Below are 22,127 nucleotides of genomic sequence, written 5' to 3'. Positions count from 1 at the left end.
ACCCTCATCTTATAATTGAGTAAATACAGTACTTGGAATGCAATGAAAGTGTTCATAGGGAGAACTAGTATAGAATGGTTAGTGCATTGTAAATTTATATCCTAGTTTACTGCTCACTAACTTTCCCATCTAGACAGAATGGTAATGCAGAGGAGGGAACAAACCGCTTCGTTTGCTGTTAGAGATGCGTACAAACTCTGTTTGCTTTATTTATTTATTTTCATTTCAACTTTCCAAAATGCTTGTTTCTCTTGGGTCTTAAGCTGCAATACAAGATTTTCCCCAGACTTTTGTTTTGATATATTTGTTGTTCAGGAGTAGGGCTTTGCCTTATCTAGTGTCACCCACACTAGAATGATATAAAATATAAGGCAAGTTTAAACTTTTCTTTGCTTTTTCTTTGTCATTAGTTTAGCCTTAGCATTAGTTTGGCCATAAGTGCCAGACTTAAATTTCATGCTATTATTGTAGGTCTATTGATAGCAAGTATTGAAGTGTTAGCACGTACATGGCATTGATGTGTTTGTCACTATTACCTCGCTTTACTCAGAACATTTTTAGGTCACGTGGTGGGATGGGATAAACATAGACAGCTGCTTGAGCTTCCACTCTAGCTAATACCTGTGGTAGGGCAAAGAGGAAAGATTTCCCAGTCAGATGTAGACAAGGTCTGAAAGTACCTATACTTAATTTTAATACAGTTCTTAAGCTATGTAAACATGAGGATAAGAAATTGGCTCACTGAATCAAGATAATATTGATTTTCTTTTTTAGAGGGAATCACAGTGTACATCTGTCTTTGACAGATATTAAAAGAGGTGCCATGGTTGTTTAATTTCAGTTTCAGAATTTAAAAATAGCTGATGAAAAATGCATATAGAATTGTGTGCTAAATGGCTTTAGATAACACTACCAGAGTTACACCTTATACCTCTGAGACTAATTACCTAGTGGCTAGAGCCACGGGAATGAAAAAAGAAACAAGTCTTTTTACATCCAATTGTCACTTTAATGCTTTAATGCTTTAATGCTCCGAGTATCTAAATCTTCTAAATCTCTCTTGACCTTTTTCCTTTTGAAGTTACAACTTGTTACCAAAATTGAAAAGCACTTTGAGAGAAGGTGTATTATTTGCTGCATGTATAGTCATGACAGATTTAAGCAGTGTATAGAAACACTAGCAAGGTATGTTAGAGAGAGGAATGAAATTTGAGCCAGATTCTTCTCTCTTCCACCATGTCTGCATTGTTACTTTTAACTGCACGAGAATGAATGCTGTTTCGGTGGCCTTCCAGTCTCAGAAGCCTTCTCTACACAGTACAGTTTTACTCATTTAAACTTGAACTCATTTTAAATGATCTAGTTAACCTGGTGTACACCCTTGGATGAATACTTATTCTGGTATGGGTCAAACCGATTTCTGATAAATGTAAGCTGACGTAGAAATATTTTAAAACTACTAAGTTGTTGTTTGTGCACAAATTTGCAGCAGGCTCAGCTGGTCTTAACTAAATTATCAGAAACTTACACTGTTAGACTAGAACGGTGCTGGTCTCTTGTACATGCACAGCCTTAATATTTGGTTCCATTATGCCCCATCGGTAGACAGTTTAAATCATGCTGTGCTAGAATGAAGAAGCTCTAAGTTTTTTCTTTTGAGTGGAATTGTTTAGTTACCTTCCCCCTCCTGATCTAACTGCAGTATTATTGAAAATCTGACAGCAGTTGTGTTTCCACATTCAAGGTCTTGCAAGTTCATCCATTTAGATACCTAATCTGCTTAGTGTAGCTAAACCAGTGATGGAGTTCTGTATATTTTAAGGACATTGGGTGTTTCATTATGTTACGTAAGAGATGATGGCTTTTTTAATGTTAGTTTACAACTTCTCAGATTCTTTGCTTTATTGTAAAGCAAGCTATTGGGGGCTGTAATAATGTTACGTGGTATCTCCATCTTGGAGAAACATTCCTGACAAAAGACTGCATTCTGGTAACATTTCATTATTAAGAGCTAAACTCCAAAAGTGAGCACTTAATAAACTCCAAAATAATGGGAGCGATTATATAGAGTTTCATTTAACATTTGTCATTGTGGCCAGAAGCTTTAATCTAACTTATTTGAAATTCATGGTTTACCAAACTTTTACATAACTTCCTTAAATGGATTCCAGATCCTTCATGAAATATAAGCCAGAAAGTAATGTAAGGAATATTGTGTCTTAAGATGATTCCCTGCTATAGAAATGACAAAAATAATACAGTAATCTGGGGCTTTAAAACATTCCTGATGCTTATTAACAAGCGGACTCACCCGCTTAACAAGACCTACCTTTGAAAGATAATGTTGGGAGTATCAGTAACGTCTGGGAGTGGGAACCTGTTAAGAAACCTGCTGCCCTTCTGCTGGAAAAACAGAGTATGTGGAGACATTTTTACCATGTTGCTATCTCTGGCTCTATATCTGCTATTTTTATATCTGTTTGTTTCTAGCAAAACAGCTTCCTCCTACAGATTTGAAAGTCTGTTTCTAGTAGCTTAAGAGACACTTATTTCTTCCCCCTCATCCCCTTCCCATTCCCATACTTTCTCTTCATTCCCATTTTTGAGTCCTTTTCCCATGTGGAAAAATCAAATGCTTGCTGCTTTTGCTGTTGTTGCTAGAGATGGTAGCATGACACAAACAGGACTCCTGATAGTTCTGGTGCTGTCCACGTGGTTCTCAATAGTAGCTATGAAAATGACCAGACGCAGCCTTCTGTCGCTTGGCAAAGCTATGCTAAGCAGATGCAGAAGAGTCATCCACAGACAGCAGCATTTCACATTGGGAAGATTATGTTTGCAGCTCAGGGGAAAGTAACTTTATTGTACTTTTAAGAAGAAAAATAAAATGGATATTTACATAAAGGCATAAATAATATTACAACAAAACCAAATCCCAGTAGCATTGAATAATTATTCTAAAAGGAACTCTGCCAGTCTTTTGCTTACTAAAAATATATTTTTTTCACCCTTTCAGCATGCTAATAATCTTACTTAGTCTACTTCAAAATCCCTGCTGCGCTGCTTCTCCGACGTCGCTCGATTCTATTTCTTGTCAAAATGAAAGTTTTAATTTTTATGTATGTTGATAAATTTGATAAAGACAATAGGGGTGAAACCTCTTCTCCCTGTTTTGCTTATCCTTTATATTTTAATGGTGAAAAATGGCATTAAAAATGTCCTGTCCTTCAAATAAGCAATCATTCACTCCCATAGCATGTGCCAGTAAGTTATTTGGTTTTATGGGTGGGTAGAGGTCTTTGTGAATGCTAAGTAAATACTAATGTTTTTCTTGGGACTTAAACTGTATGAGGGGAAAAATCTTGTATGAGAAGTTTTTTGTATTCGAGTGAAAGTGGTTAGTTTCAGTAGCTTGGAATCTACGGAGGAGGTCAGAGGTGTAGAATATGAAATAAAAATATACTGGTAACTTTAAAGGATGGTGGGAACAAAAATCCTAGTATAGGTGAGTTTAATGGTGAGAGTTTAGAAAGAAATATTGTAAAGTTTAGGTGGTCTTAGGATTTTTGAATGTGACATTGGTGTGAAAAGAGATCCTTAATATTTACTCTTTTCAGTTCTCACATATTGAAAAAGTCTTGTGTTTTCCTAGCTAACAGCCAGCAAATACATTTTGTTACACTTACATGTTATAAGTATTGAATAACTTTTAATGGCTCAGAGTTGGTCCATCAATTTGCATACTTTCAGAGCTTTAAGTAAATCCTTTAGAACTTAAATCTTAACTAACTTGATCTTATCTTGAAAACCAAAATCAATTTTTATGATTAGGCTAATTAAGCAAAAGCAGTAGGTATCCTTTAAGTGAGAGAAACTCAAGGTACAAAATGTGGCATCAGACTGTAAGCCAGTACTTCTTTTTGAAACCTTGAGAGAATCCAGTTCTGAACCTCCCTCTTCCTTCCAGTAAGAATAGAGAATGTGAGCTTTATGCAGAAATGAAGTGCTTAGATTTTTGTGCCAAAAGGTGTGTGTGTGTGTATTTGTACAAATACACAGGGCATTTAGTCTGAAAGTCTTGGAAATTTTACCAAATTTTTTGCTTGCATTTTAATATTTTATAAAGCAAGTGGAGTGAGTTTTAGCAGTGATAGTGGTGTAACAGAATGCTGTGCCCTCGTCATGAAGCTTAGTCTCATGCTGACAGTTTCATTATTGTAGCTACTCCTTTCATGTTGTTGGGTTACTATGGTAAACTGCTTATTCTACATTCCTTCAGAGATTGCCTGAAGTCACCCAACACTCTTCTGTGTACACAACTCATGTTCATGCTTGCTTGTTTTTCAGCCATTTCATCATTCTCTGTGGTTACCATTTTAAATAGAACAATTGGAGACTCTATTAATTCTACTGAAAAGTAAAGATAGTGTTTGATGCAGGTGTGGATTTGGGAAATTGGTACCTGGAGATGCTCATTTTTGAATTTTTGGTAATTTGATAAAGCATTGGTTTTACACAGAGCTAAAAATCTATTTATAGTTCATTATCAAAACCTTAGCAATGTGCTATCAAATTGTACCTGTGTTCAACAAAATGCTCATCTGCTGCAAATTGGCAGAAGAGACGGTTGAAACAGAGCTATTGCCTTCTGTATTTTTCTGCAGTGAATTACAAGAACTTGCCTACAAAAAGTTGGTCAGTTGGGTTTGTATCTGAATGGGACAGTTTGAGAAAAATGGAAGTATTTAAGCGATGTGAAAGTACATACATATTTTATTTGTATGCTAAATTTAAAAGTTGCAGTGTTGAAAGCGTCTGTCTCTTATCCTGTTTTGGAGCAGTCTGGAAGTGTTAAACTCTTAATCCTTGGCTAACGTTCCCTTTTAGAAAGTGACGAGCAAAAAATATTTCTGATTTAAAGCATAAATTCGTGTTTCATGAATCAGTGGTTTAACAATGACATGAAATGTTGGGCTTACATTACTGAGAACCGCAAAGGGACAAAGCAGAGCTTTATTTCTAGGGACTTCCTACTAGGAGACAACCAGGGATTTATTTCTTGCACTGTCAGAACCTGGAGGATTTCTGTTTCCTCATTTCCCATTGCGCCTTTAAACGCATGAAACTGTGGCAACAATGTACCTTTTTAGGACCCTGCAAAAATTAAAGTGCTGCCCTCCCCCCTCCACCCCAGCCACCAGAGAAACGTGTAAAAGTGCCCAGAGGTACTAGATTTAATACACATTAACTAAAGGACATTAATGCATGTGTAGATGTGCCCACTAACACTTCATTATTATTTTCAAGGGTATAGCTCCACAACTAAAGTTTTATCAGCCATTTAGGGAGAAATTTTTAAAATTTGGAAACCTTATGAAGATCTTGTGAAGGAGTTTGGAACAAGGTGTTAGTCATAATACTGTGATCTCTAACTTTTTTATACTTAAAAACAGCGTTCTGGCATCAGTGGAGATGGTGTGCATTACAATGCAATGTCATGCAGACTTTTGCATATCTTTGACAAATCTTTGAAATAGTTGCATATCTTTGATGAAATCAGTGAAGTAGATCAGTGTAAGTTCCAGTAATTACCTACAAGTACAGTACTGTTCAGTACTTACCTACCATTCTTGATGTTATGAAATGTCCCAGTTTGTGATTTTATTTATTTATTTATTTATTTATTTATTTATTTTCAATTTTAACTATTAACATAATTTCTCTAAAGAATATGCAGTCAGGAGGAAAGTAGCCTGTATGTATAGCTATTCCGATCTGGCTTTGCAGTACAGTTAAGCAGAGTATCATGTTTTGTTTCAGTGCCAAGGTAGTCATTTTGAAATGCTTAAGCATTTTGTACCTTGGATCTCATTTACTGCGTGCGTAGAGGTAAAATCCTTGAACTGCCTGGTATTGAATTCACTTGCTCTGTGTAACTGTCCACCTTGAGCTTTGAAGAGAATATTGATTAGAGAATGCCATGTTGTAAAACAAGGCTTGAAATAAGCCTGATAGATTGACTGTACTAATATTTTCCATAACTGAATGGTGTAGCAAATGACTAAGCACCAGAAAGCTCATTAGCCCATGCAAAAGTAACTGTAGAAGGGGTAGAAACTGAGCATCAGAGTCTTGGGACTGCAGAGCAAGAGAGTTCATGGAATGATCTAAACTGCCTCTGTAATTGAGCTGGATTAGACAGATCTCTGTCATTTTATAGCTATTTAAGACACTGAATTAGGTAGAGGAAGTATAATGCAGAACCAAGCTGAAGACTGTACGCCAGTTTTAATTGTTCTTAATGGTTTTACATCCTTGCTGACAAACTCCCGAAGTGGTATGTTAATTAAATTCAAATAAGAAAAACTAATGAAGTTACAGGTGCTACAATCATTAATAGAACTAGTTGGATTATAGGAGAGGGGAAGCAAAGCAGGCATTAATACTTTATTCTTAAAACTAAAAATTCGTATTTTTATTTGGCTGTAAAAGACCAATTTAGAGAAAACATTAAAGTATTAAATCTGCAAATATCTGCGCTTTTTGCAGTCAGATTGATGGTAATACTGTTGAACGATCTGACTGTTGCTGTATCATCACGTATCCTGAATTTCTGATTTTGTACTCTTTCACCTTAAGTTTGACCATTTACTCTGCATTCCCACAGTGCTGACTGGATCAGACCAACTTTTTGCATCATATTGACCAGTATAGACTCATCCATTTTACTTGTTTATTTGCAGTATATTGAAAAGTCTTTAGGGCATGAATCTGATAATGGGCTAAAGAATCTGTACAGTATTACTGCTACATCTTGTTTATTTGTTTGAAGTGACTGAAGGCGAGAAGACTGGATGGACGGATGGAAAATGGGTTTGATTGTGTTTTTTACTAACAGTGGGACTAATGCAACCTGTGTCATTTCTCAGAATTTGCTTGTGGAGGATGTTGGATTGAAAACTATGGAGTCTGAAATGTAGTATCCATGGTACATTTTAAAAAATATGCCAATTCCCCTACCACTGTTGCATTATGTCCAAGAATAAAAAGGCATTTCGCAGATACAGTCAACTCTTAGACTTAGCAGAAGCTGCTGTGAAGGATACTGGTGGTTTTCATCTTGTGGACCTGGGGAAGCAAAAGAGTATTGGTGGTGAAAATTGAGGATTAGGAGTCAAGATCAGAGTCTGGTAATAAGCAACTATGCCTCATTCTCGCCATTTTTTCTAGCAGTATTGCTTTTTTGTTCCTAAAATATAGTTAATATACACATCTCTCCAGGATTGTTTAAAGGTTTGAGACTTTCTTATGAACAACGATACTGCAGAAATAAGAGAGCTTTTTGCTAGAGAATGATCTGAGTCAGCGTTTATTCTTTTTCAGTGCCCTAAAAAATAATGTTTAAAAAATGTGAACATGTTGTATGTGATATGTAGTGTTCAAGTTGCCTCTTAATGTTTTGTTTCAAAATGATGTTGTCTGTAGGCTGAAAAAACCTCCTTCTCTTCCATTGGATAAATGTTAATTTTAGGAGTTTACATCTAGTCAAGCTGGCTAGAGGTAGCATTTTATATATATATAATTTGTTCAGTGATCAGCTAAAAGCTGTCTGCTGGCATACTTATTGAACCAGGCGCACCTAGTCCAGTCTTTCAGCCTCCAGGGACTAGAGCAAATTATTTTTTCTTTTGAGTGCTTCTATCAAGGCTACTCTTCCTCCTGGGGAAATTATTCCCCTCTGCCTCATCCTTTGTTATCTCAGTAGCCCATCACCATAGTCTTTTGATTCCACATTGACCAACCCACCTCAAAGGCAAACAGAGAGGAAAAGATGAATGAAAACCCCTCTAGCATGATCCAATCCAGGAAAACATGTAAGCACCTGCTTAACTTTTTTAAGCATGTATTTGAAGATAAATATGCAATAAATGCTTTCTTGACTCAGAGCTCTTTGAGCATGTCAGTCTTTACTAATGCAGGGACCAGTGGAAAATGTGACATTAGTTTAAAGCCTTCAGGATTTAGGACTTAACTTCAGGCAACTGTACTGGGCTTTGTCATCAACCTATGAATCTGAGTTAAATCTCCTTCATACAAACCACAGCATATAGTGGTCAGATGTACAAATGAACTGTTAAAGCCTCCATCAGCTAAGCTGAACACATTGGGTGCATGTACACGAGATGCAAACTGCGCGGTAGCCTAATTCTGTTGCACAGTAGTGTGCCGAGCAAAACCCGTGCTAATACGCTACTGCACAGTAGTATTAGGCTAGAACATGTACATGTACCCACTGACAGCAAAAATATGTTTGCAGAAAATCTTAACCAGATGCTAAGTCAGGGGTGTCAAATTTACCTCCTACCCTGGATCTTGACCCCAGGGTTCCTTGTGAGCCTGATCCAGCCCAGGGTAGGGGGTGGCATGTCCCAGGGCTGAGCCAGAGCTGCTGCCGCTGCCACGTACCTCACGTCCACAGGATGCACAGTGAAGGTGGCTCTACCTCTGGCACGTGTAATCCATTTCCATGTAGTGTGCAGTGGGGGTGTTGGCTGATGAGGTGGGCCTGCTTCAGTGGCAGTGGATGAAGTGGCTGGAAGGCGACTGGGTCTGTACCGGCTCATACCTAACCTTAGCGTTAGAACATAGGTGGTGCTGCTGAAGTTATGGAAATGGCTTGGTTTGTTCTTGGAAGAGAGCATTGATTGAGTACAGCAAGTTACAATTTTAAGCGCAACAAACAGCAGAAAACTTTGCCTGTCTTGCATAGTTCTGAGGACAGTGTCTCCCGGCAGCCAGGCGTTCAGACATTTTTTCTGGGGTCTGTGGTTCTTGAGGTGGGTGGAGGGCTTCCGTTTCAATCTAATTAGCCAGTTGCTGAAACTGACTGCTACCACAAGTATCTACTTACCTGTCATGTTTTCAGTAGCATCAGGAAACAACGAGGGAAGGAAGCTGCATTTAGCTAAAGACTTACTTTGCTCTTTCTACAGAATCACTGCCCCCCTCCGCCCCTCACTGCTCTCCAACTTCCAGTAGCTCTGTGTAAATTTAAGAAATCGGGCTGGTGCATCTACTTCAGGATTTTGCAGCTTGTTTATTTTAGCACTCGGAAACACTTGAGCTAGTAGTAAATATTTAAGGTACTCTACCATTTGTGTGATGACTTCTGATAAAGAAACAGGGGAAGCTGGTGCTCTAGATATCTGCAAAGAAGCCCCCCAAATTTAGTGCATGTTTTACCTGGCTCTGTAGATCGATGCTCAGATATTCAGAACGAACTAGTAATTTTGAATGCCCAGTTTGACACACCTTAAAGATGGAGGGATGCTGAAAAGTGTCCCCCGCTAGACTTGCTGTTTCTGGGTACAGCACTAGTTGTTCTAGGGCAGTGAGGGCCAACCTTTTTGGCAAGCATGCCACAAATGAGCCCTGTACCTTCCCTATGTGCCATTTTGATCCCATTCTTCTGTCCAATCTGGGGCTCTGCTTTCTGCTCCCAGCCTTGTACCCCCTCTGTATCTGCTGCTTTGCTTTCTGCTTCCTGTCTGCATGGGCCATGCACTAAAGCTGTCTATGCCCCTTGTGACATCCACACAGGAGACCACTCCTGTCCTAGAAAGTGTAGGTGTAGACTGAAAATGATGTGGTTATTTTGAGCTACTGTGGAGTAGATGTGGTACTGTAGGGATTGTATGAATTTAACCCCTTCAGCATCTGGACAGGCGCCATGTACAAGAACTCTAACAAATTCTCCTGTGAAGGATTCTGTGATAAGTTCTGTCCTTATCGTCACACATGTTGCTCACGTTTCACTGCTTAGTCATAGGGAAGAGTGTAACCTGAGCATCTGGAACAACGTCATAGAAAAACAGATACTAATTTCTTCCTCCTTGTGGTGATTTTTGACTAAAATGTGCCTCTTCAGTATGTTGTGAATTTATGCATATGAACTTCCCACATATTGGTAAGAGAATAAAATCCATGATGTGGTGGGTAGAATACTAAAAAGGTCAGAAACAGATTTGCGTGTTTTTTTTTTCATAAAATCTAGAAAATCCACACACTAACATGAAGGCCCTACTGTCTTTGAGGTGGTGGGGGGAAGGGTCTGCCTGGGCAGCAAAAGCAGGGAAATTGCATCGCCCCTTGTTCTGTGCCATCAAGGGTGGGACGTAGGGCTGGGTGTGTTGCATCTAATGAAGCGGATCAGCTGTGCCGCAACATATCATGGTACAGCTGATCCGCTACATTTATCAGCTTCTGACACATTTTTAAACATGTTATTAACAGGATTATGTAACTTGTTAAGCAGTTTTTTCATGTAGCTGACAAAATGCCAGAGAATTTGAACTTAATGCCTTCTAGGACGCTTTGTTGTTGTTTTTCCAGCCAGTTAAGAATTGGGTTTGTTAGCTGTAACTAATTTTTAAATTCAGATTTATGAAAAATCTGAATTACAGTTTTGTATTGAAACCAAAAAAGTAGTATTTAAATGGGAAAATAAAGACTGCTTTTTATCTGTATCCCCAGAATTGAAGTGTAGAATTTATTCTTTCAAGCATGACATAGTAATCAGAATCTTTGGGGAGTGGGGGGGTTCACTTAATAGTTAAATAATCATATTTTATTAAATGTAGTTTAGCCCTGAAAGATGCTTTGTTTTTGCTTTCTTATGTGTTAGTAAATATGGTTTGAAGTAAATATCTTCTACAAACTCCTCACAAAATAATTCTTTTCCCTAAACATTTAAATCTGTGCACATTACGTATTATTGTACTTTTGTGTGCTAGTTTACCTGTCCTGTTAAATTTTAAAGACTTCAAGCAGGGGCATTATAATATAAAATATTAAGTTAATATATTTTGTGTTCTAAAATGAATATGTTACTTTTACTGGAAATTAATGAACCTAACACCAGCTAATCTTTTTAATGACAGTAATAGAATGCTGGAAGTTATATAACTCGAGTGGTAAGCCGAAATCCAAGTAATGATTTTAGACATCTTTCGTTACATTTCCTCAGCCAAACAGCTGAATAATTTAAAACTCTTTCTTCTTTTCTGAAAACTTATTGTTATGTGATCCTGCTCTCACCTTTCACCTGAAGCTGACTTAGTCTACAAAATTCTAACCTTTCTTTTGCATTGAAAAAGGATTGGTTTTTCTCAAAGCAGTCTAATTATTTTGCTGGATTGCTTAGATATTCTGGAGTTTGTCCCTCTAGTATTTTTGCCCATGATTCTGGATATCGTTGCACTAAAAAGAGTGAAGTAAGTCGTTGTTTGTCTTTAGCTAAACGGAGCTTCCTTTCCTCCTTGTTTCCTGATGCTACTGAAAACATGACTGCTAAGTAGATACTGGTGGCAGCAGTTCGTTTTAGCTAACAGGCTAATTAGATTAAACTAAGGTATAAAAGACTATTCCTGTTTGGTACAAAAAATCTGGCTTAAAGCCAACAATACAATTGCTGTATAGTAGCTAATACGCTAATGTTAATTTGGGTCAGACACACTTTTAAATGTAAGCGTTAACTACAACTGCATTCTAATTAGATGGAGAGGATTCATCCCAAATTAAAAAAAGAAAAAAAAAAGAGGTCAGGAGGAGTTCCCTATGACTATCCCCAAAATGGAAGTGCCAAGCTGTGTTTGTTTTTCAAATTTAATTTAGGAGATGGTTATCTGTGAAGTTAAAGATAAAACTAGAGAGTCAAAATGTGCTGAAGTTGCCACCATTCATGGTTTTATCGGCATAGTGAGATGCAGAATATATATATTATGAAGTTTTCTTTATGCTAACCAGTTTTAGAGAGAAGGCTTGAATAAATTTATTCAGTACTTTTTTTTGGTTTTATAGACAAAAGATCTGAGTCTAAGGCTGTTTTAAGAGTAGTATCTTTAATTAGTTACACTCAAAGAGTACTTATGTCTAATTCTTCCTTGGTCTAATCATCTGACTGTCACTGTTATGTTAACATAATTTTGTTGCTTGTTTTCTCTGTTGCTGTATTTGAAATGAATTATTCCTATTCAAGGGCTTGTTTACACTGTAAAAGTAATTCTTAATGTGTTCTCACAGAGCTTACTTGTGCAGACTGATTGGATGAGTTTGCCTCTAAATATGTTCTTTGCCTCAAACTGCAATGCTCCTTTCTTTCCCAATTTAATAAGGATTTTTTAATAATGTTCTGCTTGAATTTTACACACACACACATTGATGTTGTTTGTAGCTCAGCTTGGGAAGAAATGTTGATTTGTTTTTAAGGAGGCACAGTAACTGTTCAGTGTATTTTTAAAACTTTATTTAATGCCTTTTGTCATTTGGATTTGAAATTGATTGTTCAGTTGCTTCAGAAAAGTAAGAGCAATCTTATTCTATTTATGCTAACAACGTGTTTTGCTTAAATAAATGTATGTTGTCTAAAAAAACCCTTATTAACGTTCTAAGAGCTACCATGTTTATCCAAATCCCAAACTAGGAGTTTAAGATGACCCCCTAATAATTAAACTGCAGCTTCGCCCCTGGTCCCAGAGCCATGGCCATAGCACCCGCCTGCTTCAGCTCAGTATTTAAATCTAAGAAAAGGCTTTACCCCCTCCATGTTTAAATGGGGGGGCGGCATGTCTTGCGTTCAAGTCAAGATGGTACTTCTGATACTAGGTTAGACTGACTTTCTCTGTTCCTCAGTCTGACAGGTATATTAGAGGACAGGAAACAATTCAGTATTTAACTGAAAGTATAAGAGAACAGCTTTTGCAGTTGGTTTTTTTTTGATGTGGAAAGATATTTGCAATAGTGGAGGAGAACTAAGTTGAAACAAACTAGATAAAAGATTATCAAATCTTTTCTTCCCAATTTTGATTGAGACCCTTGAAGAACTGGAGACAGATTAGGAACTATTTGAGCCTAAAAAAGGAAAGATCAGGAGTACTGAAACTTTTGCAGAGAGCTTTTCTTTCAGTTCTGAAATATTGATTCTTAGGGTTTAACTCAGTTTTGAGCAGTGTAATTAAAAATTGCTTCTCTTCAAATTCTGATTTCACTTTGCATTTGAGAGATCTTCCAGTTGTCCATGATCTGTCTGCTTTTTCTGAAGTAAAAGTCCTAAACTTCCAAGACTTAAGTTTTAGACCTTTTGGGACATACCCTTACCACCTCCATCCCATGTTAGGAAGTGCTGCAGTGAAGCACACCCATTCCACCCATGCTGCAGCTCCAAAAAATGTAATACAGCCACAGTTAGAGCAGTTCTGAATGAATTCCAGCAAGCGCACCTGAGGCAGAGCACTAGAGGGTTGCATTGGGTGCATGCCAAACACCAGCTACGTTTTCTTTCTTTTTTTTTTTTTTCCCCCCCCCGACTGTAGTGCTCAGAGCAGACCTGCAGTACTTCACCATGGTATTTTCTAGCATAATTTCAGAACCAGCATAGATAGGCCCTTTGTCTGTAACTGCTTAAAGATGAGCCAACAAGCAAAAATCCTTCCCCACACACTTCCCACATTATATTCCTTTTGCTTCGTCTTTCAGGCTGTTAGAAATATATCTCTCATTCTTTTCCTAAGGGTGGTTAAATGCCAGAAGCCAGTAAACTGTGAGCATAAGATACAGAGTCAGTGAATTCCTCATGTTAAGATTTGTTGCTGTGATGATATTCCTATATTTCTTATGTCTGTTTTCCTCAGTGAAGTCTAAGCATTAGCATAAACCAGTGATGCTGAACCTTTTTAGACTCGAGGTGCTTCTACATAACTTTTCTGAATTTGGCAGCACCCCAGTTGAGAACCACTATTCCACGTCTCAGGTTACCTACTTTATGTGCAGTCTGCTGCTCTGCCCAGCATGCCAGTTTACAGGAGGAGCATGTGGAACTAGACCAGGAAGCAGCTGAGACGCAAGCAGGCACATTAGGTTTATGATAAACTGGTTATGTATGCCCCTCCTGGAAAAAGGCATGCCAGACAGTTTCACCCAGCCGTAGCAGTACCAGTGTTGGCTCCATGGCACCCTTGAAAGCACCTTGGTTGACAGCTACTGACATGAACTATAAAAGTACAGGATACATGTTATACTGCCTTGATTTTTCTAATTTAATTCAATTATCTTAATGTTTTGGACATTCTTTTTCCCTCAGTCTTGAAGTCACCATGTGAGACAGGATACTGGGCTAGATGGACCTATAATCTGATCCAGGAAATGGCAGTTCTTTTCATTTTAGTACAGTGACACACTGGGTACATCTACACACGCAATTAATGGAACACAATAAACTCAGGAGCACTTAGATCCCAAGAACACTGCTCCCAGGCATAGCATCTACATGTGCATCTGGGACAGAAAGGAGGTCTGAGCTGGCAGCAGAGTTGGGGGTTGGGGGCGGGGAGAAGTCAGCTCTAGGGCTCTGGGGTGGTGGTGTTGGGCAATGGCTGGAGCACAAGCGCTGAAATTGCGGAGCTGAATGGTTGGATGGCAGGCAGGAGTCTGGCCCCCTGCTGCCTGGAGTGACTGGGTGCAATTTACACCTGTGGTCACCAACTTCACATGTATTTCATCATGGTCAGTTACTCAGTTCATTTACTGCACCATAATATGAAAGCATGTGTATGTGGTGACACTTTACTGTGCAACTGGGTTGGGAGTGGGCAAAATGCAGCCTGGGGGCCAGATGTGGCCCACCAGGCCATTCTGTCTGGCCCATGGTACCCCTAAAAAGTTCAGAACATTAATATTTATCTCCCCCTGGCTGCCTATCATGCGGTCCTCAATGGCTTGCCAAAACTCAGTAAGCGGCCCTCTGCCCAAAATAATTGCCCACCCCTGAACTAGGTAGTCTGCTCTGCAGTAAAGCACACGTGTACATGCACCCACAGCGTATTAAATATATAATGTAGTGTGTGTCCCGGGGGCCGAGGTAACAAGGGACACTTACCTGAAGCCCATAATGGGAGAGATGCAGAGCCGGAGGGAGAACCAGCGTGGCTTGTTAGCCTCCTCTTCGTACAGCTGCGGCCAGCAGCTGATGGCGGCGTCAGATGCTGGCCAGCAGATTTAAAAATGGCGGTCGCCGCTCCGGAGGCAGCGGATAGCCTGGAGGCCAGACTGCTGTCAGGGCCAGTGACTGTGCGGGCTCCACGGGACAGGCAACAAAGAGCCAGCATGCCGGAGGGAGCAGTGGCCAAGAAGGGAAGCCCGACGACTGGGACACCGGCGGGTCGACACAGAAGCGACGGATCGGGTGAGCGACGGAAGATCAGGACAACCCAGGAGGATTCAGAGGACCCCGAAGTAAGTGCCGAGATGGTGGGTGCTGGCTATGCCGAAGAGGGGCAAAAGACCAAGGACCACCTGGCTGGACGGAGATCGGGGTGGGATTGCTGCCAAGACCAGAGGACGTCGATTAAGGAACGCGAGCGGGGCAACTAGAGAGCAACTGAAGGGAGCCCCTCCCCCCCCCGTCCATGCTAATAGGGATCTGGTGGAGGGTCAGTGAGGTAGTTAGGACGTCAGAACCCCCAAGTGGGGGAGTGTCACACGGGGTGCACAGGGTGAAGGGCTTGTGGTGTGGGGTCTATAGAGGTTGCAGCTGAGACACCGGTGCAGGCTGGTGTGAAGTGGTCGACATTTGGGTAGAAGTATCCCACGGATTTTGGGGATCGAAGACGAGAGCCGTGTTAGAAGCCTGCAGAACCAACACTGAGCGGGCACGGGGAAGTGGAGCCCATAGGTGGCGTGAGGCCGGGGTGTAGGGGTGGCGGAGCCCCGTGTGCAACCGGCGGGCCAAGCCCAGGCCACCGAGGGACCTGTGAACTAGTCCCGCCTCACTGGGGGAACAACAAGTCATGGCAGGCGAGAGCGGGCTTGGCAACGCGGGAGGACAAACAACCACGGTAACAAACAGGTCCGGGCAGGGAGTAGCCAACGGCCAGGAGGGCAGAGCTCCCAGGAGTGACGGGAGAAGGCCCGTCGGGGACAGCGTGTTTCAAAGAATGGATGGGCTTTAGAAGGTTTGTTTTTATTTTTAAATTAAAGAGTGAGGAGTGGAGCTTGTCTATGGTATCGGGTACTTGTTCTAGACCTCAGAGAAAGCACATGTAGAGGGTAAACAGAGATGCAATTTTGTTGCAGTGCACAGACTGCATTTGAAGTGACCTTGCATATATAATGTCTTGGATATGGGTTTTGATAGACTGGAATCTACATAGAAGCAGGAGCAGTGGTCATAGTAATTAATATGGACAAGCTTTTATGGTGCACATCTTGGGAGGGAGATGCATATAGAAACCCTTCAAAAGCATCAGGTTTTAGCTATAGTCTTCATGTGTAAAGAGAAGAAACCATATTGCATAGTTCTGTTTTGGGGAGGAGAAGGCTAGAAGAATTAATTGCACCTCTTAAAGGAAGAAAGCAAGATGAAGCAGTGTACTATAGTGTTCCTGTGTATCAGGATCTCTGTAGGTCAGTAAAATGGGTAGGATTTAGATTCGGGGCAGATCCAGAGGAGGTGCAGCAGCATGGCTTCACTGTCTTTCAGACTACAGGAGCAGCATCCAGGGACTCTCAAGTCCCCAAAGTGTTTTTCCCACCCCCAGCCTTTCCCTTCCATCCTCAGCAACACATCTACCCTCACATCTCCCTGCTTTTCCTGCCTGCTGCTGTCCCGGGCTGACTTGGGGGTAGGGGAAGCTCCACATTCATTTCTGGCCCATTCCAGCTGGGCTGCTTGGGAAGACTAGCTCAGCTGGGGACAGCAGTAACAGAAGCATGGGTTCCTTTTCCCTGCCTAGTTTCCCTAGAAGCAAGCTCAGGGAGGAGGAAGTCTACCAACTGCTGCTGTCCCTGGCCGAGCCCAGCTCCCCGTGTAGATTGGCTGGAGCTGGGCAGGAACAGCTGGGGAGTTCTTCCTGCCTCTGGGTCAGCCAGGGTTGGCAGCAGTGGTGGACAGGAGAAGTGTAGCATGGTGGGGGGGAGGGGGGAGCAAGGGGACATGCTCCTCAACACAGAGAGGAAGGGAAGAGGAACTTGAGAGTGTGTGGGATGATGGAGGGATGTAGAAATCTTAACTGCTTCTGGATTTAACAGAAGTCCCTGGCTGCTGTTCCTGCATCCTGCCCCAGTTGACTGGGGAGGCGGGGGGAGCAAGAGTGCAGTCATTCTTGCAGCATTGGCCACTGCTTCCATACCCTGTTTTTACAGGTTCCTGGATCTGCTCATGTTTGTATTCAATATGAAGTTTTAATAAAAGCAGGTGGCCTAAATCTAATTTTAAATCCAACTGAAGGCAGTTATACTACTGAAATTGTCCCTTCCTTAAAGGGGGTGGCAGGGGGGAATAGGCATTGGGTACATTGAGATCTTAAATCACTAAGTTAACAAGAAATCTGTTGTAAAGCTGGAAATAGAACTTGGATCTGTTGACCAAGTCTTGTAAAGCATATTAATATTAAGATAGCCTTTTGACTAAAACACCACATGTATTGCAGCTGCATTTTTGGCAAAGCTTTTGTTCTGTAATATAAAGATTGTTCCTAAGCTTGTCTGTTGCAGAGGCATGGAAGTAGGAAACCTGGCCTCTGGCTGGAAATGGAGAGCATCTTGTATTGTTTTCTAGCAATCCTGTTTGGTCAAATAATGACAGCTCCTATAGGAGAGCATTCCTCACTACAGGCAATGCTGCCACTAAGCAGCAACTGTTGTTGGGGGTCTGTGTGCCTTCTAAGAATGGAATGGCCTGAAGGATTTTCCTGTTAGAGGAAAGGGAATAATTGGACACTGAAATCTGTTGCAGGCTTATATTATAGAGGGTCTGTGTATGGAGGTTAGAAGAAGCTAGCTTGACAAAACTCAGTAAAGCGGCCCTCTGCCCAAAATAATTGCCCGCCCCTGAACTAGAATTTAATAGGAAAAGTTTATTCCGTTTCAGTATTTATTCGCATTCATTCTGTTGGAAATGAAGCTAATACACACACTGGAAGATCCTAAGCCTAAAAGTATTTGCTTACTCAGAATTTGACAGCATTCTTCATTTTAGCTGCAGAAACAAATCATTTTAAGCTAACAAAGCGTGAATTGAAGGCACAGTTTTAAAAGAAAAAAAAACTCATAATGCAGACCCAATGCAGTCAGTTGCACTAAATTTGTTAGTTCTTTGGAGCAAGGACTGTCTCTGTTTTCTTCGCACAGTCCTTGCACGGATGGGTCCTGGTCCTTTATCAAGACCTCTGGATGGTATGTGCAAGGCAAGGAAATTCATTAGCTCACAGATTTTTTTTAATTTAAAACTATGATCATTCTGTTTTTAATACAAAATGAAAAGGGTGAGTAGTTTGTCTCAAGTTTTAAGACATTGAAGTAGAATTAAGGGTGAAATAACAAACCAGACTTAAGCTAGGTGAGATCTGCACTTGGGACTTAAAGGTTCAGCTAGTAAAAATGTTAAGCTTTCTTTCTGCTTCATATTCTTATCTTGTTATAAAGTGGGGTGGGAGGGCAGGCAAGGAGGCTTTAGATGTGGGACTTATTTTTAAAAACACTGTTACTACCTCTTTCTGGCAATTACATTTTTAGAAATGGAGTACTCTGAGAGTTTAGTTCTTAAAACTACTCTAAAACAAGGTTTAGGGTTTCCACCCCACCCGTACCCCAAACAGTCAAGAGGAAAAAACTGACTTCTGGATAGAGTAAGGAATTAAATTGGTTTTTGATAAAATAACTGGAGTGTTAAGGCTTGTTTATTCACAAGAACAGAAAAAAATGGTGTGTTGGGGCATTGAGGCATGATTTAGGGCATACTATTCTGAATGAGAATATGTGGAAGGTAGGATGAAAATTAAAGGGTCTCAAGTCAGAAGGTTTTGCTTCCTCTTAATGGCTGTGTCATCAGTGAAAGGGGATTTTATTATTTATTTTCAAGTAAAAGAAAAGTCACTTGAGATGCATATGACTGCTTCCTGTATACACTGTGTTCTCCAGAATGTGATAAGCAGTTGACTCCAGTGGTCAAACAGTGTTCATGAAAGATGTCTGTTCATTCTGATGACATACCAAATGTGTTCCACACACAGGGATGTTCATATTTTTCAGTTAACAAGTACTCCAAACAAAGCTGATAACTAAAAATACACTGACACAGATTACACAGAATGGGGACAAAAAACAGTGGGAAATGAACATACAGTCAGTAAAGAAAAACCGAAAGTTCTTGCATGTAAATTAAACATTCAACAAATGTTTCCAAAATATTATTATAAAAATAGGTTGACTACAAATGGGATCTAAGGTAGGATCACTTAAGAATATAAATAGACTGTCAGAGTGACAGTGCAATGGTTTTTACCAAGCCCCTGATGTTTCTGTTTTTAATTCATTTAATAGAGCATGTCCTGCAAATGGGGGAAATCTGCTTCTCCTTTTCTTTATCAGTCTTAAAGAGGAAAAAAAAGAAGAAAAAGGAATTAAAATGCAGATGGAGAGATACAGAATCTGCACATGACAGGCAGAGGAAGGTGGTTTAATATTTGGTTTTATTTTTACATTGATCTCTTAGTCAAACAGCACTCTAAAGATGGTCCTTTCAAATGATGCCAAGCTTCAGCCTGAAAAATAGAGTATGAATCTGCATAATGATACTAATAGTATCTTGTTTGTCAGGTCCCAGCTTTCTAAGTGTATCAGTATCTTAATATATGAAAACTTATGCCATGGTGTTTAAATACTTTTCTGCAGGTTTTTTTCTCCTTCATCAGCTAAATCCACTGATTTTTTTTAAATAAGTTGCAAATTTATACTAAGCTTTTCAAAAGATAATGACTGCAATAAGACATTCTCAAATAAAATACACTGGTAATATAAAAATTTATCATGTGAACTGATAAGCTTCCTTTATTTTCAAAATTAGTTGCCCTGTTGCTTATGCCATTTAAATGATCAAAATGAAGTGAAACATTCATATTTCTGCTGTTAAAACAGTCTTTGGCTTCTTCTGCAGGAGCTAACTTACACTAGCTCCAAAGGGCTTTTTTTGGTTGTCAAACTTTTAGTCAAGTTCTTAGTAAGGTGTTTTTATTTCAACAAACACTGTTGCCCTATTAGAGAGAGAGAGAGACAAAGTGTGTGTGTGCATACACATGTGCGTTCTTTGTGCCTTCCGTCTCAATTGTGTGTTTTGTACCATCTAAGATACGATATTGCAAAAAAAATTGAGAGTTCTTATATTTTATTTTGTCAGGTTCAAGCCATTTTTTCCATTTCAAGTAATGTCACCTGAAGAGTATGAAGATCGGGATCTCAGCATACAAGATTTTCCACTGACAGAAGGCCGACTTAAAGTTACATTAATAGAATGTACCAGGTATGACCAGGTCTCTTTGGTTGTCTTTCTAGACTAACAAGCTGTTGCTGATTTCTGAGTACATGATATAAGAACAAACCTTAATCGAGTCTTACGATTCAGGAATATAATTCACTTCCTTTCATATGGCTCTCAATCTCTGTTCCAAAATGTGAGGGGGAATGATTTTAGTAGAAGATCTCTTTTTATTGCACCATTATCTGGAATTGAACATGGCCAACCACTGAATGATCTTTGCATTTCTTAAATTTCCTTTGAACGTGGAATGTTGTTATCCTCGTTACGAAGCCTCTGAGACATATAATTGCATAAAGTTCAAATGATTTTTAAACTTCTTCCCACTGGCTGCAGTGATAGATAAGTAATATTTAGGTGGTTTTCCATATCAGTAAGAATTGGATGCAAGACTTAATTGGTAAAAATGTTGGGATAATAGTTTGCAAACCAATGGAATTTTTCCTTACTTGCAAGCTATAGAAAACTGGATGCTAAGAGGACTGTCATGATCTTAAATCCAGATAAGTGTTGGGCTTTGTTTGTTTTGGGTTTTTTGGCTTTTGAACTTAAGGAATGAATCTTAGTATCCCCTTTTGAAAGAAATGTAACAAAAAAAGTAAACTTTTTTTTAAACAGAGGAAACAAAGGACCCAAAACCTTGATGAAAAAGCAGTAGTAGGCAGACGTACCTTTTAGCAATGTAATTAATTAGTGTGAAGACTTAATTTTGCCAGTACAGTATAATCTTAGAAGTCTTATCACTGCATGAAATAAAATATTTGTGTAAGGACAGAGAAATCTAGCCAGTGTTTGGGGGGGGAACATAGCTTACTCTGGAGTGTTTTCTCTAAGAACTGTGCGAGGAAATAAGTCTTGACAGACAACTTGTATAATCATCTTTATTTTCTTGAGGTCTCAAACTCTCCAGATGATTTGTCTATCAAACTGTATAAACATTTTATTCTTAAACTATATGAATTTAGATTTTTATTATAGGAAAAATAATCCCTTCTAATTTTGTTGTCAAATAGATTTTGTAAACTAACACGCACAGGGGTGGCAAAGGGGGATGCAGAAGCAAGCCACCCACACTGGAGAGGTGGCTGCAGGCTTGCTCCAAGCCGCCTACCCCAGCGCAGGCAGACTGTGCTGCAGGAGCCTCTAGGGACTTTTTAAAGTTCCCAGAGCAGGTAAGCATTCCCCCACTTCTTAAGAGCTGCTCCTGCCTGCTCCAGCTAGGCAGTGCGAGGGGTGGGCTTAGCTGGGAAACAGTGGCAGCAGCAATAGGGAGGGAGTGGGTTGCTTCACAGTGCCAGTCCCCGCAGGAGCAGGCACAGGAAGCTGTTGCTGCCCTAGGTGAGCCCAGCCCCCATGCAGCTCAGCTGGAGTGAGCAGGAACAGCTCTGAAAATACCCCTGGCCCCAAGACGGCAGGTCAGGGGATGGAGAGAAAGGGAGGGGAAGTGACTGAGAATGGAGCAGAAGAGGGGATTGTTTTCTGCTTTGGGGACTCTTTCAAATTCCTCGGGGGCGCCAGTAGCAGGGCCTAGTCCAAAACGGGGGATGTAGCTGTGTCATTGCAGCTCCTCTAGATCTGCCCTTGAATATTTATTTACGGAACTTCTTATTTGTAAAGTAAAGAGGTTTAAATGTTTAGCTCCTATAATATTGGAATATATGTCATAGGTAAAATAACTGAAATGCATGATTCAGGGATGGACAACTTGACAAAATAACTCTAAATGAAAAAACACAGTAGCAAATAACACTGGCATGTGAAA

At 40.0% G+C, this 22,127-nt stretch overlaps 1 protein-coding gene across 1 annotated transcript in view; it reads left to right on the top strand.

Moving 5' to 3' along the window:
- Positions 1 to 22,127, top strand: part of PDZD8 (PDZ domain containing 8) — a 127,162-nt gene that overhangs the window by 20,101 nt on the left and 84,934 nt on the right. The window contains exon 5 of the mRNA XM_019502167.1: positions 20,228 to 20,350. Within this exon, the coding sequence (XP_019357712.1) occupies positions 20,228 to 20,350 (123 nt within the window). The remainder of the gene's footprint in view (positions 1 to 20,227; positions 20,351 to 22,127) is intronic.

The sequence above is a fragment of the Gavialis gangeticus genome, unplaced genomic scaffold, assembly GCF_001723915.1.
Source record: "Gavialis gangeticus isolate Ggan-Ray unplaced genomic scaffold, GavGan_comp1, whole genome shotgun sequence".
NCBI classification, from domain to species: domain Eukaryota; kingdom Metazoa; phylum Chordata; order Crocodylia; family Gavialidae; genus Gavialis; species Gavialis gangeticus.
This window is presented reverse-complemented; position numbering and strand designations above follow the sequence as displayed.